This window comes from Mauremys reevesii, linkage group 11 (assembly GCF_016161935.1).
Source record: "Mauremys reevesii isolate NIE-2019 linkage group 11, ASM1616193v1, whole genome shotgun sequence".
Taxonomy (NCBI): domain Eukaryota; kingdom Metazoa; phylum Chordata; order Testudines; family Geoemydidae; genus Mauremys; species Mauremys reevesii.
In genome coordinates this window covers 37,047,628-37,075,479 of record NC_052633.1, presented here as the reverse complement: position 1 = coordinate 37,075,479, position 27,852 = coordinate 37,047,628, and the positions used below count along the sequence as shown (strand labels likewise).

The window sequence follows — 27,852 nt, the reverse complement described above, 5'->3', positions numbered from 1 at the left end:
GACTCAATGGTACCAGGGAACGGGAGAATGGCAAGATGTGACTTGGGAGTTTCCCTTGCTTCTCAAATAATTTCAATAGGGGGGAGCAGGTAGTGAAAACTCTTGGTGGAGTATTGCAAATAGCAGGACTCTAGTCCAGACAGCGAACTTATTTAGTTGTGTTTTGGGGCTGTAGCTCACCAAAACAACCGCTCACCAGAAAACGCTGAGCATATAGTTTGGCACTGGGGCAGCAGAACTGAGTGGACAGTGGGGGCTAGTGAGGGAAATATTGCGGGGGGTGATCTGTGTTTCTGCTCACACAATATTTCCTCTGTACAAGACAGGGTAGCCTGGGCCTTGCTCTTCCTCTGGCCCAGCCTGCACACTGCTAGGGAGAGGTAGTCCCTGGAGGTGAGGGTGCAGCTGGGCTGGGCTTGGAAGGGACAGCTAGGGTGAGCTGAGTCATTTTGGAAATGGGGGAAGGCTGTTTCCCCTCCAGGGCAGAAGCCTCTGCCAGTTGTATAAAAGCAGCATGGGGAGCAGGGAGCTCAATGGGCGGTCCCTCTGGGTGCCTGGGACAGGGCGTGTGGACACCATTCTGCTGCAGGTGCCCTGAGTGTGCTGCTTCCAAGCCTGCCGTGCACCTCCAAGGTCAAGGTGAGTGCTTACCCGTTTCTAACCTCCCACCCCACCACAGCCATACCTGGAGCTCCCTCTGCACACCAGCCTCCTCCGCTCACATCCCCATCCCCAAACCTCGCCCTCCCCATTCGAGTTGAGTTTCCACCATATTAAAAGCAGGGATGAATTTAGTCCATAGTATATTGCAAATGTCTATACCATGCAAATACACAATATAATTCTTGAGGAACAATAGTACATTCAAAGTTGTTTTGTTAAAGTTGCAGCAAATTCTTCAGCACCATTAAGACAGCAATACTACTTGCCTGGGCTGCTATCTTGAATGAGTAGTACTTAATTTCAATCCTTTCCCCTTCATTTCTATTCATGATTCAGGAAAAATAGGCTGCAAAGGGAGAATTTCAAGCCTAACACTGGAAAACTAATTAACATATGCGTGTTACCTACATTAGTTCAATGCTGACTAAAAAAATCCCCACAATAGCAAGTATTTCAGAAATGGCTCACTCTCACAAAAGCAGCAGTACTCCATCTTACCACAGGGCGGAGCTGCTGTCTAACTTATCTAAGTAATAGCACATTTGCTCTGGTTTATCATTGTTATTCAAAATGGTGTATTTTTATTTCACCATTTTGTCACTTAATGTTATATTAAAGTTTCCTCTGAGATGTATTTTACAAAGAAATAGAGATATTGAGCAGTCTAATGTGACATGCTCCTCACTTAATAGAGAGCTTGAGAGCACTGGAGACTGAGTCTTCTGTCTATCCATAGACCAAGTACAATCAGTATAGTGGCAAAGCAAGTCCCCATGCTCCCATGCCAATTTGCCTTATTCCTGACCTAGTAGGAACAGGAGTAGAATGATAGTTCAGTCCAAGGTTTTTCCCACAGCACAAGCCTTGAACAAATGAACCAATAATGACAGCATTGGTGATTTTAGTAGTACATCACACACGCCTGTCTTCTTTAACATTAACTTTGTAAACTGCTGGCTTGCGTGTTTTTACCTTAGAAAACATATTTAATGGAGAATAACATTTCACAAAAATACAATGCTGGCATTAAGCATGAGTTAAAAAAGGAGGCTGCATTTGACATCCTGCTGCAGCTCTGCAATTCACTGGCTGGCCCTATCTCCTTTTTTAGCACCAGGATGACAAGGGGAAGCAAAATCATGGCCGGATTCCCCTCCCAGGAGCATGCTTACCGCCCAAATTACAAAGCTGGGCCTGTACACAGGCCAAACTGCAGCCACCATATGGTAATGAATAAGTTACTACTCAATTGGTCTAGATTTCAACCAGTGACCTAAAGCTGAGAGGTTCTGTAGCCCAGTGCCCTGGGCTAACCTGCACCCATTCTCCGTGGTGCAGTATTGTTCTGACTTCTGATTTCAGTAACAGCTGGGTGGAAACATCAAAACATATGCTGTGACTATTTGATCAAAAAAGAAACTGGATTTCCTTCCCCTGTGCGCACACTCCTTTTGTGTTAGTTTTCAGATAATATCCCAGTTAATGTATTGAAGGCAGGAATGGTAAAACATTTTAGGCCAACATTAGAGCATATTCACAGAGAGCAAATGTTGATTTCAGAAAAACGAGTATCCACAATCTGCTTCTAAGAAGGGCACTCGTTCAGTAAAAGGAACAGAAACAATTCCATGTTACCTGTGTGTTTGTCAACACAGCTGGCATTTTGAATATGGGGAACAATCTACAGGCCAAGAATTAATTGGAGAAATCACAGACACAAAGAGGCTAAATTCACATAAGTTACCCCTCAACATGACTACATCTTGGAGTACGTTGATACGTGGAGCTGGGGCGGGCGGGGGGGGGGGGGTGATTCCCAGCTAGAGGAAATATATGCTAGCGCTGATCGAGATAGTGTGCTAAAAGCAGCACATAGCCATAGCAGTGCATATGGTAGGAGGGGCTACCCACCTTGAGTATGTGCCCGTGGCCTTGGACAGGTACATACTTCCCTCCCACTGCCCCAGCTAGACTGTATTTTTAATGTATTCGGTCAATCAGTGGTAGTGCGGGTATGTCACCTCGAGCTGGGAATCACACCCCCAGCTTGCAGTAGAGATACCCCCTTAGAAAGAAGGCTGAGGTTGGAAGAGGGGAGTGAGCATGCAGGGGGACAGGAGATGTGGGACCAAGGAATAGGTCTTACTGCATCTAATCTCTCAGGAAACTCGGTGGTGGGGCAAATCCATGACACCTGCCCATGAGCCTTCTCACCACACCCATTATTTCAGCCAAAAGTGGCCACAGCCTGCTGCCACCCCATGAGGGGTTTAGAATTACCACTTTAAACACTGACCGGGCTCCTGGCCTGCTTCCAACAGCTTCCCTTTGTGCAGGCTATTTGGAACAGGCACAGAGACCTGCTCTATGAACACTTGGTGCACATTCCCTTTGCACAGTTGCTCTACCTGTGAAACTTCCTGCACGTGGCTCCTTGAGGACTTGTACTGAGCTGGATTCCACCTACAACACCTGAAAGGAAAGTTGCCTCCCCCTTGCTGAGCCAAACAGAGTTTCCATGGGCAGAAGCACTTTTCACAGTCACCTGTAGTTGAAAATCACAATGGAATTTTAAAGCCCTCTGCTGGTGGCACCTCTCTTGCTAATGGATGGGTCATTTGTGACATGGCCAATACAGAAACCACACATCAGAGATTTAAAGAGAGCTTGAAAGCTAAGTTTAGATACTGATCTAAAGCATAGATAAAGCATGAAGTGAAGAATCCTATAATCAGTTATACCTTATTGACACGGGCTGCAGCTGGTCCCACAATCTGGCCCTTAATATGTTTCAAAGTTAAACCTTCTATTTATACATTAATGTTTTTTTAAGATTATTAAAATGGGTCAGAACCTGGTTTACAGCCATTTTCACATTTTCAGTGGCACAGATCCTTTTCTTTTGACAAAAGAGACATCACTAGGAAGTGGCTCAGAAATGCCAAGTGTGGAAAACATCATTTTAATTTTTCCTTTATTTGTTCCCCATGGGAAGTGATTCTTAGCTGTGCAACCTTCAGACAGCGAGGAAGAACACAACAGGTAGAACAATTAAATGTATTCAATAAAAGCCAACGAAGTAAATAAAGATGTGCTACCCCTGGCCAGGGGTAGTACACGTTTTAGATTTAATGTTCATCCTTCTTGATTTAATTCAATAAGACGACCAGCAAACACGGCCAATGTTCCAATAATGCAAACAAGCATGAAGATACCAAGGAGAAGGTGATCAATTACCATTGCAACAAACTTCCATTCTTCTGCAGCCTGGACATGAAAGAAAGAGGAGACAGTTAGAACCTCCTGAGAGCTATATTCCTCACAAGGCAGCATATGGAAGTGTAGGCAATTACTGATTTGTGCAAAGGAAAGCATCTCTCTGGCTTCTAATATTATTATGGAAAAATACTCACTTTCTTTGAAGTGACAAGTGGTGTGCAATGCCTACACTACCCGGACCCACAAGTTCAAATTAAGGGATGATTCAACCTTCTTTTTCAAGGCAGCCTTAAGAACAGAGACTCTGTGTGTGTTCTACAGTGGTTAAAAGGTCATATTGCTCATTTCGTAAGAGCAGAGATTTGCTGTGGTGTTTCCGGCCAAGACTCTTGAACACCCACCCCCTTCCCACACACCACTGTGCAGTGTGCTGACAGCTGCCAAAGTGGGCATTTCAGAGCACTAGAAACATTTGGCCACATTGTGGGGACTTATAAATATCAACGCTAGCCTGGGTTTTAATTTAAATAAAGAAGATTTTCAAAGTGCCTTCCAATTGGCTTTTAATGGAACATGTGCTCCTAAATCCCTTAGGCTCTTTTGAAACTCAATCTGAGTACCCTTTAGACTGCAAAGTGAGCCTTAAAAGTAAGTATATGCCAATCGTGAGTGTTCAAAACCAGTCACCATTTTCCCTAAAGGTTTTAGGTTATTCATGGTCCCCATTTTGTCCACCCAGCAACCTTCCGGACACAACACCCTTTTCTATAGACCCCTGGGTTTTTGTGGGGAGCCAAACTCAGGTCAGAGTTTTGGGGAACAATAGTGCCTGAGCTGGCTTTGCCTGTACAAGGACCTCCAAGCTAGTTGCTCTGAACTGTCTCTTTTGCGAAGCAACGTCTGTGGGGAGACAAGCAGTGTGAGTGAGCACAGAGTAGTGTGCCAAGCATGGGAGTGGGCACATAGGAATTAGTCTAATCCTGCCTGTGACAATGACTCTCTGTAACCTAAGGCTTTTCCAGCCTTTCTGCCTGAATTTCCCCATCTGTAAAACTGACTGTTAGATTTACCTAGTTGGAGCTGTGATAATCACTTACTATTTTCAAGTACTTCATAAGTGCTCCGTTTCGCCAGAATAGCTACAACCCCCAGCTTGGTTTTGCAATTTGCCTTTAGAAACCTTTTGTAAATGTTAGAAATGATGCACAGATCACACAGACAGCTGAGCTCCACTTCAAGAGGCTGCCAGTGACTCAAAGAGCCTCCTTTACAAATGAGGTGCAAATCTTCAAAAGAGCTGAGGTCAGGCCTCCCTTTTTTCAGGTGCAGTTTTCACCCACAAAATGAACTCAGATGCAAACTGGAGTATTTGACTGAACCTCTAACTATCTCATCTGAGCCAGCTTTTCCATTGCAGTCAAACATTCAGGGGAGAATTTTGAACTTTTTTTTTCATATTGTGGCCCCAAAATGAATTAGTTAAATTGGAGGTGCCCAAAATAATTCTCTCACCAACACGACCCAAGCTCAAGCTGCTGCTGCCACCCATCCAAAAACATCTGCATCTCAATGGTGCTCTTTGTATATAATTGAGAAGTCTCTGGGAGCCTTCAAAGTGATAAGTGCTGTATTACTTATTAAAGTTAACCGCCAAATATTAGAAACAACTCAGGACAGAAGTATATAACCAGGGGTTATAAATAAGGGTTTTAGCACAGAAGAGGGGCAAAGCTAGCTTTTCCTGGGAAATGCCTTCACTTGGGTGGTACAGTAGAAAAGGCCAGTGTTCAAAAAGATGCTTATTATGTGCCCCTCCTATAGGAATTATTTGGAGCATTGAATCCACAAAATCAAAGCTTATCAAAATTGGAATTAACATTTGCAGATCACATTTAAGAGCTGAAGGGATGAAATAAAAATGTTTCTGTTAGCATGGAGTTTTGTTAAGGTTTATTTCCCAGCTTTGAGTGTACTGCAAACTGCCTATTATATTAGGAAAATGTCCTGCATTAGGAATCTGTTTTGGAATATTGTTATTTTCCTTAAAACTATTCTAACTACCCGTGCTCACTCCTCTCTGAGTTCATGTACTACACTTGGAAAATCTTAGCGCATAACTTGTTTCAAAGACTCAACTGTCATCTGTAACTTTTATTTATCATTCTTTACAGATTGCATCAAGGGAAGAACAGGGCTCTTTGATACAGCAGAAACTATGTTTGGGGTGTATTTGTGAGAAATTGAAAGATTTATTATTCCCAGAAAATAAAGTGTCTTATTTTAAAAGCGAGGGATGAATCACACATAAAAAATGCCTTACATTACTGGATTCTTGGTCTGATTTCATCGTTTCAGCAATGTATTTGATTCCTTCTATAGCACTTTTCACATCTGGGTTTTTGGTAAGTGGGGAGTGGAAGTTAACGGCAGCAGGACATGGTTTTCCAGAGATTTCTGAAATATCAATGTCTTCTGTAAAAATCCTTTTTTCTTGTTTATCCCTGGATGGTCGTTTCATTGTTGAAAAAAACATAACATTTGGGATTGTGTCAATAAAGATCTGAAAAAAGAAATTGTATTAGTTTAGGGAGATTGTCTTACTGATGTGACATTACAACAAACAAAAGCAGGTGCAACATTCGTAACTACCAAATAATCTCCCGTACTGGATTTCCTAGAAATTCCCTGTTTGAAAGTAGGTCACAGCACAAGCCTTAGTCACACTTTACTTGTCTTGTGTAAATCTGATGCCCTGGGGCTTACTGAATCACACAAGCCTCTCACACATTTTCAGGAAACAATTTCTTGCTGCCATATAAAATGTATACTGATTTAACAGGATCCAAACATAACTGGAGTATAACACCCAGGACCAGAACCTCAACTGGCGTAACCCGACTGACTTCAATAGAGCTATTCTGAGACACACCAAATGAGGATCTGGCCCACAGTGTCTAGAAGTGTTGCAGAGAAATTCCTTTGGCCTGCTTTTGCTGTCCCTTCTTCTTGTCGGCTATCCTGTTGTTTCACTTACACACACACAGATTTTCACAACCTTCTTTAAATCAGTGGAGGTTTTTCTTCCTGATCACACAGCATGTACAGACTTGGCCTTTTAAAATTCCCTAACCCTTGCAGGGATTTGATAGAATATTTGTAAAAGTTCCATTAAAAAAAAAAAAGAATTTCCACTGCAAGACAGGAGCAATTTTAAAGGTATAGGTCTGTATGTGGTAGGTCTGGCTTACATAGTTTAATGCCAGTTCATGCAAGCTGGGTGATGGAAAGACTAGCAAGAGTGGCAACGGATGGTCTGGGTTCCCCAGGTGGAGACATACCCACAACTCTGCCATGAGGCTTGGTAAGGTCTGGTGATCATCATTTAAGCTGGAGAGGGAGATTTCCCTCCCTTCCCAATAACTTTGGAGTAATGCTGTTTCATAGGAGAGGAGGGAATGGGCTGAGGAGTTGTCATGGGAGATCCAGTTGAGCTCCACTCTGTGGATCCACAATGAACACCTGGGCAGGCAGCTGGCTGATGGAGTTGGCCACTGGCTGGGCCAGGAGTCATGCAGCCTGATAATCTGTCGGTTCCCATAAAGAGCTATATAAGCAACCTACCCAATTCCTTCTCTGTGTCCACAGCTGCCACTTGGTTTTGCCTCATCTGCCTCCCAGGTTGGGTTTTCCCTCTTGTAGTCTACCCAACAACAGGCAATTTTGCTACTTAAAGGAGTGATTTTGCAGCCCAGCCAGGGAGCCCTGAGATTTATCTGGATTGGGAAATTCCCCCCAACACCTTGAGATTTTTATTACATAAACCTCAGAGTGAAATATTCAAGGCCCCGCTCAAGCAGAGAAATTCACAAATAACCTTCCTCACCTTCCTCACCCATTGTGGCATAATATGGGTACTTGGGGAGCGATGGTGGGTGTTGATTACAATGACGGTAATGATGATTGATGCTATGACAAACACCATGGTAAATAACATGTATTTGCCTATCAAGGGCACTGCACTTGAAGTAGAAGGAATCAGCTCCACAATGACCAGAAGGAACACAGTCAAAGACAGCAAAACAGAAATGCTCAAAGTCATCTTCTCACCTGCCACGCAGAACAAAACAACACCACTGCCATTAATGTGATACAGTGCAGAGAGTGCTAATCAGGGAGAGAAATAGAGTGTGATTTCATGAGTGATTGGTTCCTGGTACATTTTGGATATTTGAATATATACCTATACATCTGGACTACTTTTATCTCTCTCTGCATTACAAGCAGCAGCAAACCTGGCTGGTCATTCATGTTCTTGTGCCACTGTGGAGGGACCAAATTAGGATCAACGCCCCCCAGCATCAAGCTGGAGTTTTCCAGGACCCAACTGGGACTGGGGACAGGCTGAAGGCACTGACAACTCACTTGCTATGAGCATGAGTATGTGCTGCAGGAGTTAAGTGAGTAAACCCAGCCTCTAATCAGGGCTTGCTCCTTTGGATGGCTTTGTTTTTTGCTCTGGATAAATGGCAGCCTCACCGTGGGCTGATTGAATGCACAAGAGAGCACACGGCCTTAGAGCTCAGGCAGTATTTGAGACTTCCTTTAGGACTAAGGTTGCCAATTTGGTTGGACGTATTCCTGGAGGTTTCATCACATGACATAATCTTTAATTAAAGATTAATCTTTAATTCCTGGAGACTCCAGGACAACCCTGGAGGGTTGGCAATGGTATTTAGCACTAAGGATGACAAAACTGAACCACAAAACACAATGAACATTCATTTTGTTCTGCTCAGTCCAGTGACATGCTTCTTCTTCTTCTTCTTCTTCTTTTTTTTTTTTAAAAAAAGCTCCTAAGACCCATCATAAGAGGAAATTGAAGAAAAAAACAGCCAAGGATAAGGGGCAAAATCCTAGCATGGATTAAAAACAAATTAAGCACCAGAAATGGTTGCAGTGAACAGGTGCTTTTCTCAGATTAGAGAGCACACAACAGGCCAGAAAGAGACCAGGGTTGCTTAATATATTTATTCATGCCATCAGAGAAGCTAATGGCCGAAACAAACTAACTTTAACTAACTCCCCTAACTCAAACATGCTATATCAGGGGTTCCAGTGTCACCATTTGACTGTTTATTAACATATTCAATATATTAATTTCAAAGACACAAAACCAATCAGCTGAACCTTGCTCCCAGTGAAACTGAATGGATGATTTACCACTGATTTCCAAGGGAGCGGAGTCAGGACTACATAATAGCAGTTTTAGAGTTTAAACTGTTCCTCAGCTAGATTTATAGTGTCCATCACTTTAGGGCCTGATCCTGACAGGTCCCATTGACTTAATTGTTAGCTATTGCTCTTTCCTTTGAGAATCAGGAGCTTATTACAGTAACGTAATAAATGCACGTACCTGAATCGGTGGGCAGATAAAACACTAACCCAGTTAAAAACGAGAAGAGCAGACAGGGAATGATGACATTGACAATGAAGTAGAGAGGCAAGCGCTGCATGAGGAAGTGGTAGGTAATATCCAGATATGGGGTGTCAGGGCAACAGGCATAGTAAACGAAGTGCTTCCAGCTCCGGTAATCTTTCATCACCCACTCGCCGCTCTCCATAAAGTTGCTCATATCTGGGCGATCACTCTCCTGACAGGATAAATCAATCATAGAATCATAGAATTCAAGATCAGAAGGGACCATTATGATCATCTAGTCTGACCTCCTGCAAGATGCAGGCCACATAAGCCGATCCACCCACTCCTGAACTAATTCTCTCCCTTGACTCTGCTGTTGAATGCTCCAAATCATGATTTAAAGACTTCAAGTAGCAGATAATCCACCAGCAAGCGACCCCTGCCCCATGCTTCGGAGGAAGGCGAAAAACCTCCAGGGCCACTGCCAATCTACCCTGGAGGAAAATTCCTTCCCGACCCCAAATATGGCGATCAGCTGAACCCTGAGCATGTGGGCAAGACTCTCCAGCCAGACCCTCTGGAAAAGGCTAACAATATCCCAACATTGACCCTTTGTACTAATTACCAGTGTGGCACATTATTGACCTATTGACTAAACCCGTTATCCTATCATACCATCCCCTCCATAAACTTATCCAGCTTAATCTTAAAGTCATGGAGGTCCTTCGCCCCCACTGTTTCCCTCGGTAGGCTGTTCCAGAATTGCACTCCTCTGATGGTTAGAAACCTTCGTCTAATTTCAAGCCTAAATTTCCTGACTGACAATTTATATCACTCTCCTGACAGGATAAATAGTAACTCTCAATATTAGAGCTACTGACCAATAAATTAAAACTTGGCATTGATTCCTAGTGAAACCAACTTCAACATAATCCTGTGCTTCTGGCTTTGTAAGCAAACCAACCAACCAGCTATTCCTTTCTATGTTACTTTTATTTTAATATTGTGCCTTTTACACACATTTCAACTAAATGCTTTACAGAAAGAATCAACTACAATCAAGTTAAAGAGAAAAGGGAGTCTTCAGTGAAATATCTAAAGAGAAAGGAAGTGGTTCTAAGTGGGACAGGTAGGAAATCACAGGTAAAAATCAGCCCCTAGAAATAAACAAGCAGGGAGACTGAAGAGGATCAAAGAGAAGAAGTGGAGTTAATTGGCTGGAGAGTAGGCAGTTAGGAAGTCAGTGAAGCAAGTTGGCACAGAATTTAAAAAACCCAGAGGGTAGTTATAGAGGGTAGTTATGAAGTGGATCTAGAGATGGCACTTGGCTGCCACAGTGGTAAAGGTTATAGAGTGGGAGAAAGAGAAAGGTTATAGAGTGGGAGAAAGAGAGACAGACAATGTATATGACTAAGGGACTCATTGTTCCAGGAATGAGAATGTCAACCCTCTACTGATACATGTGCAATCTAGTGGCTGTATCCTAATACTAAGCCCTAATACTACTCCAGCTAACAAAGAGTTGCCATAGCTGTACTGAAGTCAATGGAGCTGAGCCAATTTGAGGAGCTGGCTCTCTAAGTTTTAGCCATGCTGTTACCCATGAAGTCTATGCACTAAATGTGTGCAGAATAGCTGTAGGAAACCTGTAGTGCTGAATACTGCTGGTAGTACACTCTATATTTTGACATCAGTCATTAATAATTTCAGTAATTCAGTACCTGTTTAGTTTTCAATCAGAGCAGTTTACAATTGACATTTAAACCCGAGACTTTAAATAAATAAATAAATAAAAAAGGCATGGGAAAAAAGAATTCAGGTTAAAATATTCAGTGTCTACTGGTACTCTCATTTAAAAAGTTGTTTCATACCGGATTTATAACAACCACTGTACCATCATATGTCCAAGTGCCCAACTTCATACTGCAGTTCTGCTGGTCAAATGGAAAGTGTGTGACTATAATTTCACAGTAACTTTTAAAAATTGCTGGTGGTGTCCACGTGATCTTGCCTGTATGTTCTAAAAGAACTTTGGTGAATTGATCAATAGCAAATTCACCATCTGCACTGCAAAAGAAAGAGGAAATTAACAGTGACATGGCCAGTGTAACTGACATACATATAATACAGTATCTATCTGAAGGAGACTTGGAAAGGGGATATACTCGGTAAAGGGGTTGCTCTGAGGTAACTGGGTGGAGAATTTGGCTCATTGAATATAAAACCTATGGGTCAAATTCAGACCTGAAGTACCAGGGTGTAACTCCCCTGTCACTAGGTTATAAGGAGGGGTGAGTGCCTAGAATTTGGTCTTGATCTTCTAAGGATAGACAGGTTTTCTGTCCTGCACTGGACTTGCTATAACTGTCTCAGACCCTGTTTTAGGTGTTCTCTCTCTCACAATCTTTTCCATTTACTAATCCAAATGATGCTCATCTCAGCTAGTCATTCAGACACATATGAAGTGTTCAAATAGGTATTGAAAAAACACCAGGCTGATCATTGGTCTCCTTCCTCTACTTCAGACTCTGTAATTTTTTGTTATATGAGGCTCTGTGCAGAGTTTTTGTACTGTTAGCACTACTTACTTGTTATAAAGAACAAGATCGGGGCGCCAGATTATCTCAGATGGGATACGAATTTTTTTCAACCCACCATATTCTTCTGGATTCCATTTTAGGTTGACATCTGTCCATTGCTAAAAAAGAATTTTAGCCAGTGGAAACATGTTATCAGTATTGCTGGAACTAAATCTAATATTCCCAAGATCTACTGATGGTCATGCCATTGATACACGTAGATGGGCACAAAAGTACTGACTGTGTCCTTCTACCAATTCCGCCTTCTTATATATGTTAAAACAATACATGATGATTACCTAAAATAACCGTAACACAAATCTGCTGTTTGAAACAATATCAGAGAAGGACATCTTGTCAAATGCAAAGTGTCTTTTGTCAGGAGCTCCACGTTGTTCAATGGAACATCAAGGTTCTAGGACTGTATAAAGAAATCATCAGTCAGCTCTGCCATCTGCCTAAGCTGCTTCAGGAAACCATAACAGAAAATGTTGTGTGTGTAATATTTATGTCTGGAGAGTAGCACATTCTTGATTAGGTGCAGGGCAATAGTTTGCTTTGGAATAGCAAGAGTAATGAGATTCAGAGGTTACCTGTTTCAGGCGTACATTGGTTGTTACAATCTGATTTACTTCATCCTTCAAACAACAAACAGAAAGTTTAGGGAAAAAGCTTATTCAGAAGAAATGTTTGATGAGCTCATATAAACAAACACAGTTAAACATAATCATTCATACTGTACCACATTAATAAGTTGAATAAGCTGCAGCCCGACTGTGACTACAACAGCCTCACGATGATCTTCCACCGGGCGCACTACTTTGTTGTAGTTCTTGAATAAATCTTCAACTAGCCGAGTTTCATGTTCAGAGCACAGGATCAGACCAGCTACAGAACAGCAAATATGTCATCAGTAAGACAATGATAGAATTTATTGCGATCTTGGTAAGGATATCCTGCAAATATTACTCATATAAGGTCATGTGCCATTTTAGTGAGGGAATCTAACCATAACAAAGCTCATTTACTTATTTCATTGCTTCTTTTTATTTGCAGACCATGTCTTAGGCTGCTTCATAGTCATCAGGGATGATAACCCATTCTGATTCTGAGTAATGCTTGCAAGAGTAAGTATCATTCAAAACACATACAGTTCCATCCAGGAGACCAACAAACATCAAGAACTCCCACCATAAAAGTTGGAATCAGGCTTCATGGAACTCCTAAAACCTATCTCACCCTGCATTTTTGGGTAGTTAGGCAAACTGAAGACTCATTGCCAGGCATTTCTTACATCTTTTTTCTTGGCTCCACATCCTTGTCCTTGCCCATAACACTGGAGGTTTAAAGAACATGCACAAATAACATTAGTATGTTTAGCTAAAAGTGCCACCTTGTGGCTTGTTGTTGTAGTTTATTTATGTAAGCTTATCCTAAGCTTTGCATTCTGGGGGTTGTTGGGAGTGATTCTCAGCATGGCTGTGTGGTTAAGAAGACATTAACGCTATGTTCCTGCAATCTGCTCACTGTGTACATCTGTTGACTGATCCAGCTTCATCTTATTTTATATCTGAATTTAAAGTGCAACAGCATGAAAGTCAGTCATTTCAAATCCACATGGAAAAGGAAAACAGGCTTTCCCTCTTAATTAAAAGACTCGTGTGACTTCAGACAAGACAGACCTAACACTTTATCTTTATTTAATGTTCATTCCATTTCCTCTTCCCATATCTTGCTCACTCACTCTTTCGGTGAGCAGACACATACAGAAAAAAATCTGCTTTAGAAATTCGTTTGATCAGTCGCATACCCTCATGATGAGTTCCCATTTCATTTTGAGAGAGCCACAAGGGAACAGTCATCTTGCAGTCTTATTCCTACATACTTTCATCTTTTCTCCAGAAAGTGGTTGTGTACATCTGCTTCAGGTCACAGAGAAAGCTAACAGTTGGTATGTAAAAATGGCCCTTGTACATTTTGCATAATATGGAAACCCAAGCCCTCACCGGCTGGGAAAGGGATAACATACAATGCTAAAGCCCTTTGCTATATTGCATATATTCTAGAAGCTGCTATCAACTTGACATTTTCAGCAACAGCGTATTTTTACGAGTCAGTTCATTCTCTTTCACACTGGCAGAGAGCACATAATAAAACCACTTGTGAAAATAGGTGGGGTGTATCATGTGGTTGAGAAAGTATTAAACTAAATTCCATTACCTACAAGGGACCAAACTGCAGCCTGGCTAATGCAGTGTTAGAAGGACACAACACGTTTCCTTGTACTCAGTATCACAGAGCTGCCTATCTTGCTCCCAGTGATCTTTTTGTCCAGCCACAGGAATGGACGCTGGTGGGAGCAGATTTAGGTTAGAAGTTAGCACTTCTGAAAATCCTTTTTCTGAGCTCAGCCCTTTGGATAGGTTCTTAGGGGAAAATCCTGGCCCACTGAAGTCTATTGGAGTGTTGCAATTGACTTCAGTGAGGCCAGGATTTCACTCTTAGTTTCTAATTGATTTACTTTAAGACAGTTGAGCTGGGAATCTGAGGATCCAGCCTTAATCTGCTCCTGGGTCTCAGCTGCTTTGTACTTTATGAAATACTTTTCTTCAAATGGATCAGATTTACTGAAATGACACAACTCTTGCTATTAAGATGCTTGGATGGCAAAACACGGAAGTTTACATCACATTCTGCTGCAGACAAACAGCTCCTGTTTCCACTGACAGGAAGGGCAGTATTGGGTGTCATGTTTCAGACGGTATGTTATGATCCCAGAGTCATATTTAGGTCAAGAGTATCCAATTAACAAAATCCTTCCTACAGTTCTATTCTAATAGGGCTTGGTAGGAATATAGCCATTTTTTTAATTTGGTGAAAAATATTTAAGATTACAAAATACTTAATCTCTTAGGGGACAGTTTAATTGGAATTATTAATAGGTCCCAGCACAACACATGCAGCTGCCAATCAATTCAGCTTCCTTATCAGTATTCCCCACAAATAAATGAAAATGTTTGTTACAGTATATTGCATTTCAAGCCATATTTGCTAAAAATCCCCAAAGATTTCAAAGTCTTTTTTTGTTCTGTGCTAAAACATGGCACATGGCAGAAAAAAGGCAATAAATGTAGAGGGGAGAAAGCAGCTCGACTTTTGAACTCAGTGCATACTGGGATTAAATCATCTGAATATTTCTGCAATTGTTTAGTCTTCAAATGTGAATAAGCTGGTCTCATTGCACTTAGAAGCCACTATTTTATTCATTTTGTATGTCATCCTTGCAAGTTCATAAAGCTTTATTAACACAATTCACATTATATACAAAGAGCAGCGGGCAACATATTAAGCAATGAACCAAACCAAAAATGAACCAGCTGTTGAAATGATCTTACCTGAGCAAAAGAAGAGGAGGTGTATGTAGTGGAACTTCATTGTGTGGCCTTTTGTCTCAGCTAGACACACAGACTAGCAGGGATTTCAAAGTCTTCACAGTCTCTCACTGAGGAGGGTTCTGCAGCTTCCTGATAGACAGCTTGGAAAATGTGACTGCTGAGCTATTGTTTTACACCACCTGCTTATGGGAATGACAGCTGAGAGCCACTGCACCAGTGCAGGAACAGTAACACGCTATATTTGCCCAGTCAAACATCTTCTCTGGTTTACAGTGGGAGATTTTTTTCTAAGCGTAACACATTCCATGGTAAAAGGAAGATTGTTTGTAGAGTAACTTAGCGTCCAAGTAAGGATTAACTAGAATACTCCCAACCCAAAAAACCCTCAGCTGCACAGAATCTTCTTTGACCTGAGTGGTTAGCTGAATTTGGAGTCTTGTCAGTTTCAGCTGGGAGAAGAAATTGGTGATGCAGTCAGATATTCTTTGATGCAATCCTGTTTATTTACAAAGAATGTACAAAATCCTGTGTCCTTGAACAAAGTAGGAATCAAACAACAGGAGACAGTTTCCTTGCTCAGTATTTCAAGACTCTTTTTCCAGCCAGCATTCTACCAAAACGTTCTCTCACTTGGCTTTCACCCAGGGTTAGGCTACAAGCGCATCTCTGGCTGTCTCTGGTGCTTACTTTTGCCTTCCTGTTTCTTTCTCACTGCATCTGATCTCACACACAGAGAGCTCCACCAAGACAGTACTCTATGTGTTTGCATTCAGCCTCAGTGAAAGCCCTCTGCCCACATAGCTCAGGTGCTGACTGGCCTTGTGTTCGGCCTGTGTTTTGGCTGGTGGCTCCTATTGTTTTAGGTCTCTTACTCCAAAAGAAGCTTAACTGGGGATTTTTTTCTCCAATGGAAGGGTTTTTTTAACCTCTCTCCTCTGAAGCATCGGGGTGGTCATGACCTGAGATGGGACACTGGGCAGGGCAGGCCAGGGCTCTGAGGTAGCACCGAGCATTCTCGCTCTCAGGTGCTTGGCTGGCTGCTGTGGCTCACATGTTCACATGCACATGGCCATAAGTTGGTTCAGGAAGGAATTTCCCCCCAACTCAGATTGGCAGTGTGTGGATGTGGGTCACTTGCCAGGATTATTTGTGTATATCTCACTTAATCATTTCCCTGCCATTGCAAGACCCTCAGATACTCCAGTCCCTCCTATTATCTGCCTGTGGCACATAGTAGTCTAGTCTCCTAGTGGTCTCATTTCCTTTGGTCTCATTTCCATTGCTGGATTTAATGTACGGGTGCTGAGTAGTATTGGTGGCCTGTGACATACAGGAGGTCAAATCTGATGATCTTGTGGTCCCTTTTGGTCTTAAACTCTATGCCTCTATGACTATTAACTGCTTCTCCCAATGAAGGGTGGCTGTTATACCCACCAGCTTCAGCCAGGTTCCACCCAGCCCGCAGCGTAACACTGCACAAAGATACAAATTCATGATGATATCACTGGAATGTTAACCATGCAGCTTCAGATGTGCACATTTTGTCTGTCCAAGCATTCCTTGCATATCCAAGCTAGGAATGGCAGGTTCAGTCCCAAACAGAGGCAGTCAAAAAGTTACCATTGTCTTATGCCTATTATAGGTCTGGGATAACATAAGGTTCAATCATTCCAACAAGCCTAGCTATACTATTGTGTTCTGTTTGGAATCAGCCAGACATGGAATTTGTAAGTGGCCCAGAAAATGTGTGCACTCAGCATGGCTTACTTTTCATGCAGCTGTGTAGACCTGAAAACAGAGTCCTTATTTCTGGAGCAAACTGCTGTACGTGGGGTAGCTGGCTGCAATGTACTGGCTGAAAGTCAGAGGTCCACATTTGAAGGATGTTGCAAAAGTAGTTTTCTCGAAAAAGACCTATAGGGATCCACAGCCTGAATGGAAGGGGGGTGAGGGGGTGAGGAAGGAGTTTAGCTGGCAGAGAGTCTGGATTCAAAAAAATCCCCTCCTAAAGCTCAGGCCAGCTGAACTCTGAATTTTAAATAAGCCCTGACAGAAATTAAAGTTGTTAACAATGTAGTATGACTAGTTATTGTCTCGGTGAAACTAAAGAGACAGGAGTGAAATGAGCAGTAGTGGGAATTTATCTGGATTCACAGAGAGAACAATACAACACCAGGTTTCCATACTTTGCTAAGAAAACTGTTTTCAGCTTCAAAGCCTCAAGATCCTTTCCAAAAATCATTTGCTAATAGAAGATAGATAAATCCTGCTCTGACTTATTCCAACACCTACTTAAACTCAGCCTTTTGGTCTTTGAGATATTGGTCTCTCAGCACTGCCTCCCCAATCTCAGATGGAGCCATGGCCTAGGGTGCTGAAAGTGCCATAGCAACATATGCTTTAACCACGCAAGTGAATAGAATGGAGTGATGGGTCCCAGCCAGGCAGTCTATAAATAAGAATTTTAACTCAACATTGTCTGAATTTAGGATTTTACATTTTTATCTGAATTTGTTAATAATACCAGGCCCGAGTTCAAAACCCCAACAATGAACTGATGGTATTGAAGTTAAATCTTCTCTGCATACGGGCACCAGCATAATGTAATCAATCAGTTTACAAGTTAACTGGTTTCAGCCTGATTACTAAATGTTTCTGGTGGAATGCTGGAGAATACAGACTTTGACTTAGAAAACATTAAGAATTCATATACACACACTTGCATCTAGTCACTTCCTGAACTATAGTGGGAGACGGAGGAGAAGAAATGGTACAGAAAGACGAGGCTATAATGGTAGTAGCTTCATCTATGTCATTGGTTGACATGAGAAACAGAAATGAAATTAAAAAAGGAATGAAGATTATTTCAAACAGGGCAGGGAAAAGGGGTAGGTAGGTTTCTTTGTCTCCAAACCACTTCTATTATGTGGTTTAACTCAGGCTATTTAATTTACATGGATCGCCAGTGCAATCCATTATTTAAGAGGTGGGGGGGTTGAGTGCGTGTGTTTGTGTATAAAAGCATTAAGCCAGTGTAACGGGCTATACTGTCAGGAAAATGAAGGGGGATAAGAGCTGAAAAATAAATAATAGAAGCTTGTTTACTTCATATATAATTGTAAACCAAGAACACCTTAACAGTGTTTAATTCTAATATGTATAAATGGCATTGTTGGTGACAGTAGATTATGGTGCTATCTGATAACAGAAGGCAGATTGTTTGAAAAGTAATTTGTACATTTGCCATGTGTTTGTTACCAGATTGCCCCTAGTTATATACAGTATGGCATACATTTTCTACTGGAAACCATCACACACTAGTCTGGCAACTCAATACTATCACCAGCAGGTGGCAACAGATGGTTAGAAAAGATGCAGTGGGCACATCAACAGCATTTAAGAGATAACTATCACAAACAATCAAGAGGAAAAGCAAAACAGAGGAAATAAATATTTTCAACAAGATTCGCAGTCAAAGAATTAACCGCCTTGAGATCCCATCGGGATGCACTTTTCACATTTCTTCCAATGTATTTTTAAGAACAGCACATGGACTGAACATTAATTCAGTGGTCCCCAAACTTTGGGGCGGGTCCCCTACGGGGCTGCGAAGGAATGTTCAGGGGGGCCCAGTAGGTGGGCAGGGAGGGAGCTCTGCCCCAGCTCCACTTGGGCCTCACCTCCTGCACCAGCCACAGCTCTGGCCCAGCTTCTAGCCGTGGCCCCCGGCTCCCAGCCCTGCTCCCAGCGGAGGCCCCAGCTGCAGCACTGGCCGCACTCCTGACCGTGGCCCCGCTCCCAGCCCTGGCTCCAGAGCATGGTTGCTGGGGGAGTACGGACCAGGCAAGGGGGGTGCAGACAAAAATGTTTGGGGACGACTGCATTAATTCATGCAAATACCTATTTTAGTGCAATATTATGGGCTAATTCAATTAGCCAACATCAGGAAATTCAAAGTTAAGAGTTTTCACATCAGACCCAGCTCAGCCCTCTTGTGTAAAACTATGTAGAATCAAAAGTCTGCCCCCTTTCTGGAGTTTTGCTTATTAATAAAGAAATTAACAAAGATGCCAAATTCATCGCTAGCCATCGTCTTAGACGTGGCTGCTTCTAGGGCTCCTATTTCGGGGCTATGGTTTAAATCTGGTGCTAGCTGAGTTGCACCCAGGGTTTGACCCTGGTTGGGTTTGGGGGGAAAGTTGGCAAAACCCCAGTTTGTAACGGTTGCTTTAGCTTGCACCTACCTCCAGTCTCCCAAGGAGAATTCTGGAACGGCAGTACTCCAGCTGCTTCCTCGGCCATGCTCCCCACTTTGAAGAGTGGAACGGGATCACAGCTAGCTACAACAGTGCTTTTCCCCGTTGGACAGTCTCCTGCATTGAGGGACTCCTCAGGTAGCCTGCACTGTACTATTGGATCCAGTCTTCTCTTTCAAGGTAGCTAGGTCCATCTCCCTTATGTATGCACGGACTAAGGAGCCACCTGCATCAGAGAGTTAGTAAAACACACTTAATACTTTCTCAGCAGGTCAATCCATGAAAACAGAGTTCATTGTTTCAGCTGCCAGCTTGACACAGACAGCTACTGATTTTTCTGTGGTAAGAGGTGTACCAGGCAGAGCATTTATGACTGAGAAAGGTAAATCCAATCCTAGCTGGCATTCATGAAGCTCCAGATTTGCAATCAGAAAGCCTTCAGCACTGCACTCATGGGAGGGCTGCCCAATAGATGCTCATTCTAACAGACAAGTGCACCATGCTGGATCACACAGTCCTGGCTAATTCACTGTAAAAGGCATCCAAACTGCTCTGGCACTATGATGACCCGGTGCCAGGCCTAGTGTGTGTCTAAACATTTCCCCATTGGTTTTGGCTCGATCCACTGCCCAGGCCCTTTCAGCATCAGTAGAATTGCTAGAGCAGCTTGTTTTGAGCTTTTTGTATAACAGGCAGACAATATGTTCCTCTTTACCTAGATGGATGAGATCTGCAAGGCACAAAAGTATGGCCATAGAAAATTAAGTTTCCCACACAGCGTGGGCTAAGTGGTTAAAGCTGGAAATCTGGCCATGTAAGTTCCACAGCCTTACTGAGTGGACTTGGAAAAGTCATTTCAACCTCTCTGATGCCTCAATGCCCTTAGAAAAACAGCTGCCTCGTGGGGATGGCATTAGTCTGAATTATTGTATCGTACTGCAATTTGTATATATTGCTTAAAATCTGCCTTCATAGAAATGTGCAATGTGGCGGAGTGACTGCACCTGTGGGAAGAACTTGGCATTGCCTTACTTTTGGAAATGTTGGCCAATGACGTGCATTGTCTTACCAATATACCTCTTCCTGTAATGGCCAAATTCTGCTACCTTGTAGTCATCGATGGAGCGAGTAGACTTATGGGCAGCATTTGGTCCAATATGTGTATCTGACTGTAAAGTTGCATGTCTCAATAAAAAGTGGACTGATTTTCTAAGGTGCAGAGCAGCTGCAGAGAACAAGCATTCTCATGGCACAGCTGTAGCTGGCGTCGCAAGATATTTATGTGCCAGATGTGCTAAAGATTCATATGTCCCTGCATGCGCAGCTTCAACCACCATTCCAAGGACATGCGTCCATGCTGATGACAGGTTCTGCTTGATAACAAGCCAAAGCAGTGCAGACCGATGCGTGTTCATTTTCATTATCTGAGTCAGATGCCACCAGCAGAAGGTTGATTTTCTCTTTTGGTGGTTCAGGTTCTGTAGTTTCTGCATTGGAGTGTTGCTCTTTTAAGACTTCTGAAAGCATGCTCCCTACTTCATCCCTCTCAGATTTTGGAAGGCACTTCAAAGTCTTAAACCTTGGTGTGGCGGGGCAACGACTCACCGGTGCGGCGCCTCCTGCTGGTTGTCCCAGTATTTAGCTCTTTCCAGCCCGGAGTGCCCTCTGCAGACCAGTGTGTTGCTTGCCACTGGCCCTGTGTCCCTCCCGGACATGGGGTCATTTGCTCTGGGGTTCTGCCCTAGCAGTAACCCACAATCTGGGTCTCCCCTCCCTAGGGAACCCCAACCCTCTAAACCAGTGGCCCCCAACATTTCAGTGTGGCAGGCACCTGCCGAGGAGCACAGCCACTGGACAAGAAGCTGCCAAAATGCCACCGAGAAGTAGCAATGCCCAGAAGCGTTGCCGCTGAAATGCCACTGAGAAGCATCATCATCAAGAGGCGTCGCCGCCGAAATGCCGCCGAGAAGCAGTGGCATTTTGGCGGCGATGCTTCTTGGCGTTGCCGCTTCTCGGCGGCTGCTTGTCTGGCGGCCGCGCTCCTTGGTGGCAGGGTGCTCCTTTGTCAGTAGGCGGGCACACATAGATGCCCCAGCAGGCGCCATGGCGCCCATGGGCACTGCATTGGGGACCACTGATCTAAAACCACCTTGCCTCAGTGGCTACTGCCAGTCATCATCTAGCCCCTGCTCCCTGGGGCAGACTGCAGTCTGTAAACCACTCATCATTGGCAAGGGGGTTAGGACCTGCTGCCTTTGCCTATCTCTGGGCTGCCCCTCTGCAGCCCCAGTACCTATTTGGCCCCATTTAAGGCCTGCAACCTGGGGTTTTTCTAGGCTGGATCTCCCCAGCTCCATCTGCCCTTCCCCAGCACTGCTCTACCTCAGGTACCCTTCTCGGCTCCTGGGCAGCTAGGTCCTTTTCCCTCAAGAAGCTAGAGAGCATGTGTGTTCCAGTCTCTGGCCCTCAGCCCTCTTATAGGGCCAGCTGTGACCTAATTGGGGTGTGGCCCCACCTGTGGCTGCTTTCCCCCAATCAGCCTAGCTTTTCCCCCCACCCCAACCCTCTCCCAAGGCTGTTTTAAGCCCTTCAGGGCATGAGTGGGGTGACTACCCCACTATACTTGGGTCGAGTGCTGTAGCTATCTTTAGAAATCTCACAGTGGTACCTTCTTTGTGTTTTGTCAGATCTGCAGCGAGAGTGTTCTTAAAACAAACAACATGCACTGGGTCATCATCCAAGACTGCTATAACATGAAATATATGGCAGAATGCAGGTAAAACAGAGCAGGGGACATTCAATTCTCCCCCAAGGAGTTCATTCACAAATTAATTAACACATTTTTTTAATGAGTGCCATCAGCATGGAAGCACGTCCTCTGGAATGTTGGCCGAAGCATGAAGTGGCATACGAATGTTTAGCATATCTGGCACATAAATACCTTGCAATGCCGGCTACAAAACTGCCATGCAAATGCCTGTTCTCCCTTTCTGGTGACATTGTAAATAAGAAGAAGGCAGCATTATCTCCCATAAATGTAAACAAACTTGTTTGTCTTCGCGATTGGCTGAACAAGAAGTAGGACTGAGTGGACTTGTAGGCTCTGAAGTTTTACATAGTTTGGTTTTTGAGTGCAGTTATTTAACAGTCTACATTTGTAATTTTCACTTTCAGGACAAAGAAATTGCACTACAGTACTTGTATGAGGTGAATTGAAAATATTTCTTTTGTTTATCATTTTTACAGTGCAAATATTTGTAATAAAAATAATATACACTGATTTGAACTGCAACACAGAATACATGAAAATGTATATGAAAATATATGAAAATGTAGAAAAAGATCCAAAATATTTAATAAATTTCAATTGGTAGTCTCTTGTTTAACAGTGGGATAAAAACTGCACTTAATTGCGATTAATTTTTTTAACCGTGGTTAATTTTTTGAGTTAATCATGTGAGTTAACTGCAATTAATCAACAGCCCTAACGACAACCCCTTTTTCAGCGTCACAGCTACCAAACACAAAACTAATAACAGGTCTTAACTCACTGGCATATCAAGTGCTACATGACATATTCCACAAATAATCTGAGCTATGGATTTGAAAACTCAAACATACATAGGGATGTGGTCTGCCTCTAGTGGAATTCTCTCATCAAAGTAAGAGACAGACTTGTTAATCATTGAGCATCACATCTGGAATAAGAGAGCACTGCATAGCCAAAATAAACTTACATAACCTTGGAACTTTTGTAACTCTGATCAATCCCCAGAACAGCTAGCCCTACAGTACTGGCTCTTTTACTACTGGATTCATTTACAGAGACTAGTTTATTTGATTTTTTTAAAAATATATTTTGAAAATATCCAAGATGGCATTTAGGGTTAGAACTAGCTTCCTCTTTTTCTTCACACCTGGTAGCTCTTCTCTTTAAGCCCTTGCTTATTGACTGAAATGATCTAACCAGGTGGAGGGTGCAGGGCAGGGATACGGGCTGGGGGCTGCTCTCAGCCCCCCATCCCAGGCAGCTGGAGGGTCCACAGCTCCCAGACTGCTCTGACTTCTGGCTTGGCTAGCAGAGCTTGACAGTCTGAGATATGGAACTGTAGTGCCACCGAAGAATATACTGTCCTCCCTACTAGGTCCATTTGCTTTGCTGCCCAGTCCGGAGGGGTCAACTTCTCTGGGTGCTGGTGTGCCCGCTCTGCTGCTGCATGGATGACAAGAGAGCTAGATAAGGGGGTGGAAGAGAAAAAAAATCCACCCCCTTATTAAGTACAAAATACCTCCTCTCTGCTGGTTATGTGTGGGGGCACAGGAGGCATGGGTGTGCCACACTACCCGCGCTGGTTGGAGAATGGCCTTGTTAATAGGTAGCTTGGAGAATGTCTAGGAGCTTATGGTGCTGGGCCTGAACCTCCTCCAAGGGAATCCCCAAGTCCACTGGAGCATGTCCTGGTATTGACGGTGGTCATCTGGCGGAGAGCGTGAGAGGGAAATAAGCACCTCATCCGGCAAAGAGGAAGCAACTGTGGGGACTGTCAGTGATGGCTGCTGTACAGGGGGGTCCGAATGGTCCCGGAACCAAGTGTGCACAAAGTCACATAGTTTCCTCCATTAAAAACTTACGGAGGTGGCGCTCCGAAGCTTCCCAGGTTTGGGGCGGGAAGGACTTGCAAATGGAGCAGTGAGCTGTGATGTGAGCCTCACTAGGGCAATAAAGGCACCTCTGGAGCTTATCACTCACAGATAACGAGCGCGGGCAGGACGCACAGTTTTTAAACCCCAGGATCTGGGGCATAGTCCCTGTGGGGGGGAGGGGTAAGTCCTCAAATGAGGAAAGAACTTCGCTAACTCAACTATTTACTTTAAAACTACTATCTATAACTATATACAACTATCTAGAGCAACAGTAGTCACTCTCAGGCTATGTCTACACTAGAACTTTCATTGGTAAAACTTTTGTCGGTGTGAAAACAACACCCCCCTGACTGACATAAGTTTCACCAACAAAAGTGCCAGGGTAGACTGTATTATGTCAGTGGGAGATGCTTTCCTGCTGACATAGATACTGCTGCTTGTTGGGGCTGGCTTAAGTATGCTGACGGGAGAGCTCAGCTACGTAGGAGACTTAGTAAAAGCTAAGAGCATGAAGGAACAAGGGTTCTGACTCAGGCCAAGCAGCGGTAAGAGGGAACTGCAGAGGTGTCGATCCATACTGCCTATTATACTCTCGTCTGCGAGCATGAGGGACGCACTACGAACATGTGGGTCAATGGACACTGCTAAGAAACACAACACTTCCAGACTCAGGCACCTAGTGCACATGTGCATCCACATGTGGAATACCAAATAGGGACCATAATTTGAAGAAGAATCTACATTACATGAGTTATATTGCACAGTATAGCTCATATAATAATGTTGGCAGATAAGTCTGTAGCCAAAGTAGTTAAACAGGGAAGGGGGCAGGTACACAAAAATGATGAACGCCCTTCTTTACACAACAGACACAGCAGAAACGCGACAACCAACAATGTATGGATGTGTTAATACTTTGCTATATTCTTTCGGGTTTAGCGAAGGGATCCTTAAAGTGAGCTTCATGATAGCACATTATGGTAACAAATACCCTCACAACCTGGATAACTGTAATGGCCTTGGACAATCCTATTTGGGTAACTGGCACATTTACTAAATTATAAAACCTCAGATACACACACAACAAAAACTCAAAATCAAAATCCCAGAAACCACAAGGAGGGAAAAATAGAGTTCACTTAATATTTAAAAAGTATTCTTTGCTGCCAAGCCTATTTTTCAAAAACAATCCCCAGTTGCCTCAAGAAAACCATTAATCAAAGAATCCCAGAGCCTGAAAACCACTTGTTCCAATCCACTGCGATAAAGTAGATATATTCCGAAAACAAAGACCTGACTAACACAGTGATCTAGAGAATACGAGAGGGAGTTGAATCTATCTTTGAGACAAAATACACATAACATGTGAGTAATACAAAAGGATAGAGAAATTAAACAGAGTCCTTAAACAAATTCCTTGAGCAGTGTACTGGTATCTCTCCTGAGAGAAACAAATTAGTAGATTCAGTACTGTAAAAGTAGAATCAGTAATATTGATTTGAGCAATTAATGGATCTCCTGGTATCAAGAAGAGTGAGTTACAGTATGGGGTCTCTGTCAATGTTATCTATATAAAACAAGGGAGGGTTTGAGATGCCACAGGTAGGAAATAAAGCAGACTTTATAAGAGCTCTGGAGAGCAGTCTAATTTGAGTTCTAACATGATTGGAAGCAAACAGAGTTGGTTTGTGCTTATTGAGCAGCAGAGTTAACTGCTTAACAGTTAAAATCTTGTTCTAGTTCTAACTTTAATCATAAACCAAAGTGAATCTAGTAATTAGAATCTTACATAATGCAAATAAACATATCCAGGTATGCTATGTGTGAGAGTGGTACATAGCAAAACAAGCTCAGCTCCTCCTATTACAAAGATCTCCAATATTTACAGAAAAGGGACTAGAGATCTTAAATATGCAACATAGTTAGGATCCATGGTGCACAGGGGGTACAGACCTCCTTGGGTATGAACCTCCCAAATCCTGCCCTTGTTCTGCTGCAGGCTGGGGCTATTGTGGCCATGGAAGACAAGTCAGGATTTGCCCCACAAGGTGCAGATCAGGTGAGTATGAAGGCGCTAATTTTACATCATCACTTTTCTGACAATAAGCACACGTTAAAGACTTGAGTTTGATTAAACATTAAACAAACAAACCCTGGAGCATTCAGTGTGCGTGCAATGGAGATCACTTGGAAGTTTGCTTTCATTACAACAGAAAGTACCGTGAGAAGCTTACTGCTAGCCTGGTCATACACAAATTTTCCTTTTTGTGGTGGTGGTTTTTACATTCCTGCAACTATAGCATATTACCTAAACATAATGAACTCCTCCTTATACCTGTTTGCTTAGCAATCGTAATCCGCAACATATTTCCTACCCTCATTCTCTTGAATTACATAAGCTTTCCAGGTCTGATGTGCAGTTGCTAAGCAGTAATTTTGCATGATTTAAAAAAACCCAAATATTGTGAGGCTCACTAGATCATAGAATCATAGAATTCAAGATCAGAAGGGACCATTATGATCATCTAGTCTGACCTCCTGCAAGATGCAGGCCACATAAGCCGATCCACCCACTCCTGAAATAATTCTCTCCCTTGACTCTGCTGTTGAATGCTCCAAATCATGATTTAAAGACTTCTAGTAGCAGATGATTTTTCTTGTTACAATATATCTATAATAAAAACATTTCAGAATGTTCATCAGCGTGCAAAAACTAGGTCAGTACCCCAGAGAATATATGCCTTTTAGGAGCTTTTACTTGGTCTTCTGCCATTTAAAAAGGCAAAAAAAACCCCAAAAAAATGTGGTATAACACTAAAACGTTAATAATAGGGTTCCCTCCTACCAATGTATTGCAGGGGTAAGCAGAAGTTCACTTTATTGCCTCAGAAGGGTGGTTGGCTCTTTTCCCTCTGACTGAACTATCTGTTTGTTGCAGTCTCCAGTTTTCCACAATGCACATTTGCACTTAAGATGACTGCCGCTAGCTTGGTTTGACAGCACAACCACCACAACTTCAAGACAACATAAATCATGACTCTTTTGATCCCCAGGCGGGGGGAGATGTGGTGCGATATTGTAGCAATTTTCTTAATCTCTAGGGAAGAGGGATTTGATTGCATTCCTCTCCAGCACTATTTAACAGCTGATCCAGAAGAACTACAGTGGCTTTAGAAGAGTCTGTCTCCACCTTCCCAGATAGCAGATATACTCATCATTCAAATAAATTGATAGAGGAATGATTGTCTTGCGGTGAAGGCACTGGATTAGGATACCGGAGATCTAGGTTGACGTCCCAGTTCTGTCATAAGTTTCCTACTAGACCTTGGGAAGTAACAATTTTCTTGTGCCTCAGTTCTCCCATCTATAAAATGGAGATAATATCCTTACCACAGAGGTGTTGTGAGGATAAATAGGTTGTACTGAGAAACGCTGGTGATGGGGGCATATCAGTATCTACAGAACTAAACAGTACTAACTTCATACCAGAATATATATATTTACTAGTATCATTGATATCATTAATGCTGCCAACATACAGAGTCACAAGATCATAGATGATAAAACAGGAAAGGTACTCACATACATGTGTTATAGGAACCTAAATGGAACAGAATATTAGCTCATCCAGGCTATCTGCCTGAAAATTCAGGCACATTGCTCAGGGCCAGCCCACA

The 27,852-nt window shown here is 42.9% G+C and overlaps 1 protein-coding gene across 4 annotated transcripts; it reads right to left on the bottom strand.

The window, feature by feature from the left end:
* Window positions 1–3,609: 3,609 nt before the first annotated feature.
* Window positions 3,610–19,629, bottom strand: CHRNA1 (cholinergic receptor nicotinic alpha 1 subunit). 4 transcript variants are annotated; one of them, XM_039495957.1, is made up of 9 exons: window positions 19,520–19,629; window positions 12,623–12,768; window positions 12,474–12,518; window positions 11,890–11,999; window positions 11,173–11,368; window positions 9,296–9,533; window positions 7,766–7,989; window positions 6,203–6,442; window positions 3,610–3,930 (listed from the first exon to the last, which is right to left on the bottom strand). In XM_039495957.1, exons 1-9 carry the CDS (start codon window positions 19,575–19,577, stop codon window positions 3,799–3,801), a joined length of 1,389 nt encoding a protein of 462 aa, XP_039351891.1. In that variant the 5' UTR covers window positions 19,578–19,629; the 3' UTR covers window positions 3,610–3,798. The 4 variants fall into 4 exon arrangements, with proteins under 4 accessions (XP_039351891.1, XP_039351892.1, XP_039351893.1 ...); XM_039495958.1 differs by lacking the exon at window positions 19,520–19,629 and adding an exon at window positions 15,276–15,556; XM_039495959.1 differs by lacking the exon at window positions 19,520–19,629 and adding an exon at window positions 13,120–13,182.
* Between the last annotated feature and the right edge of the window lie 8,223 nt (window positions 19,630–27,852).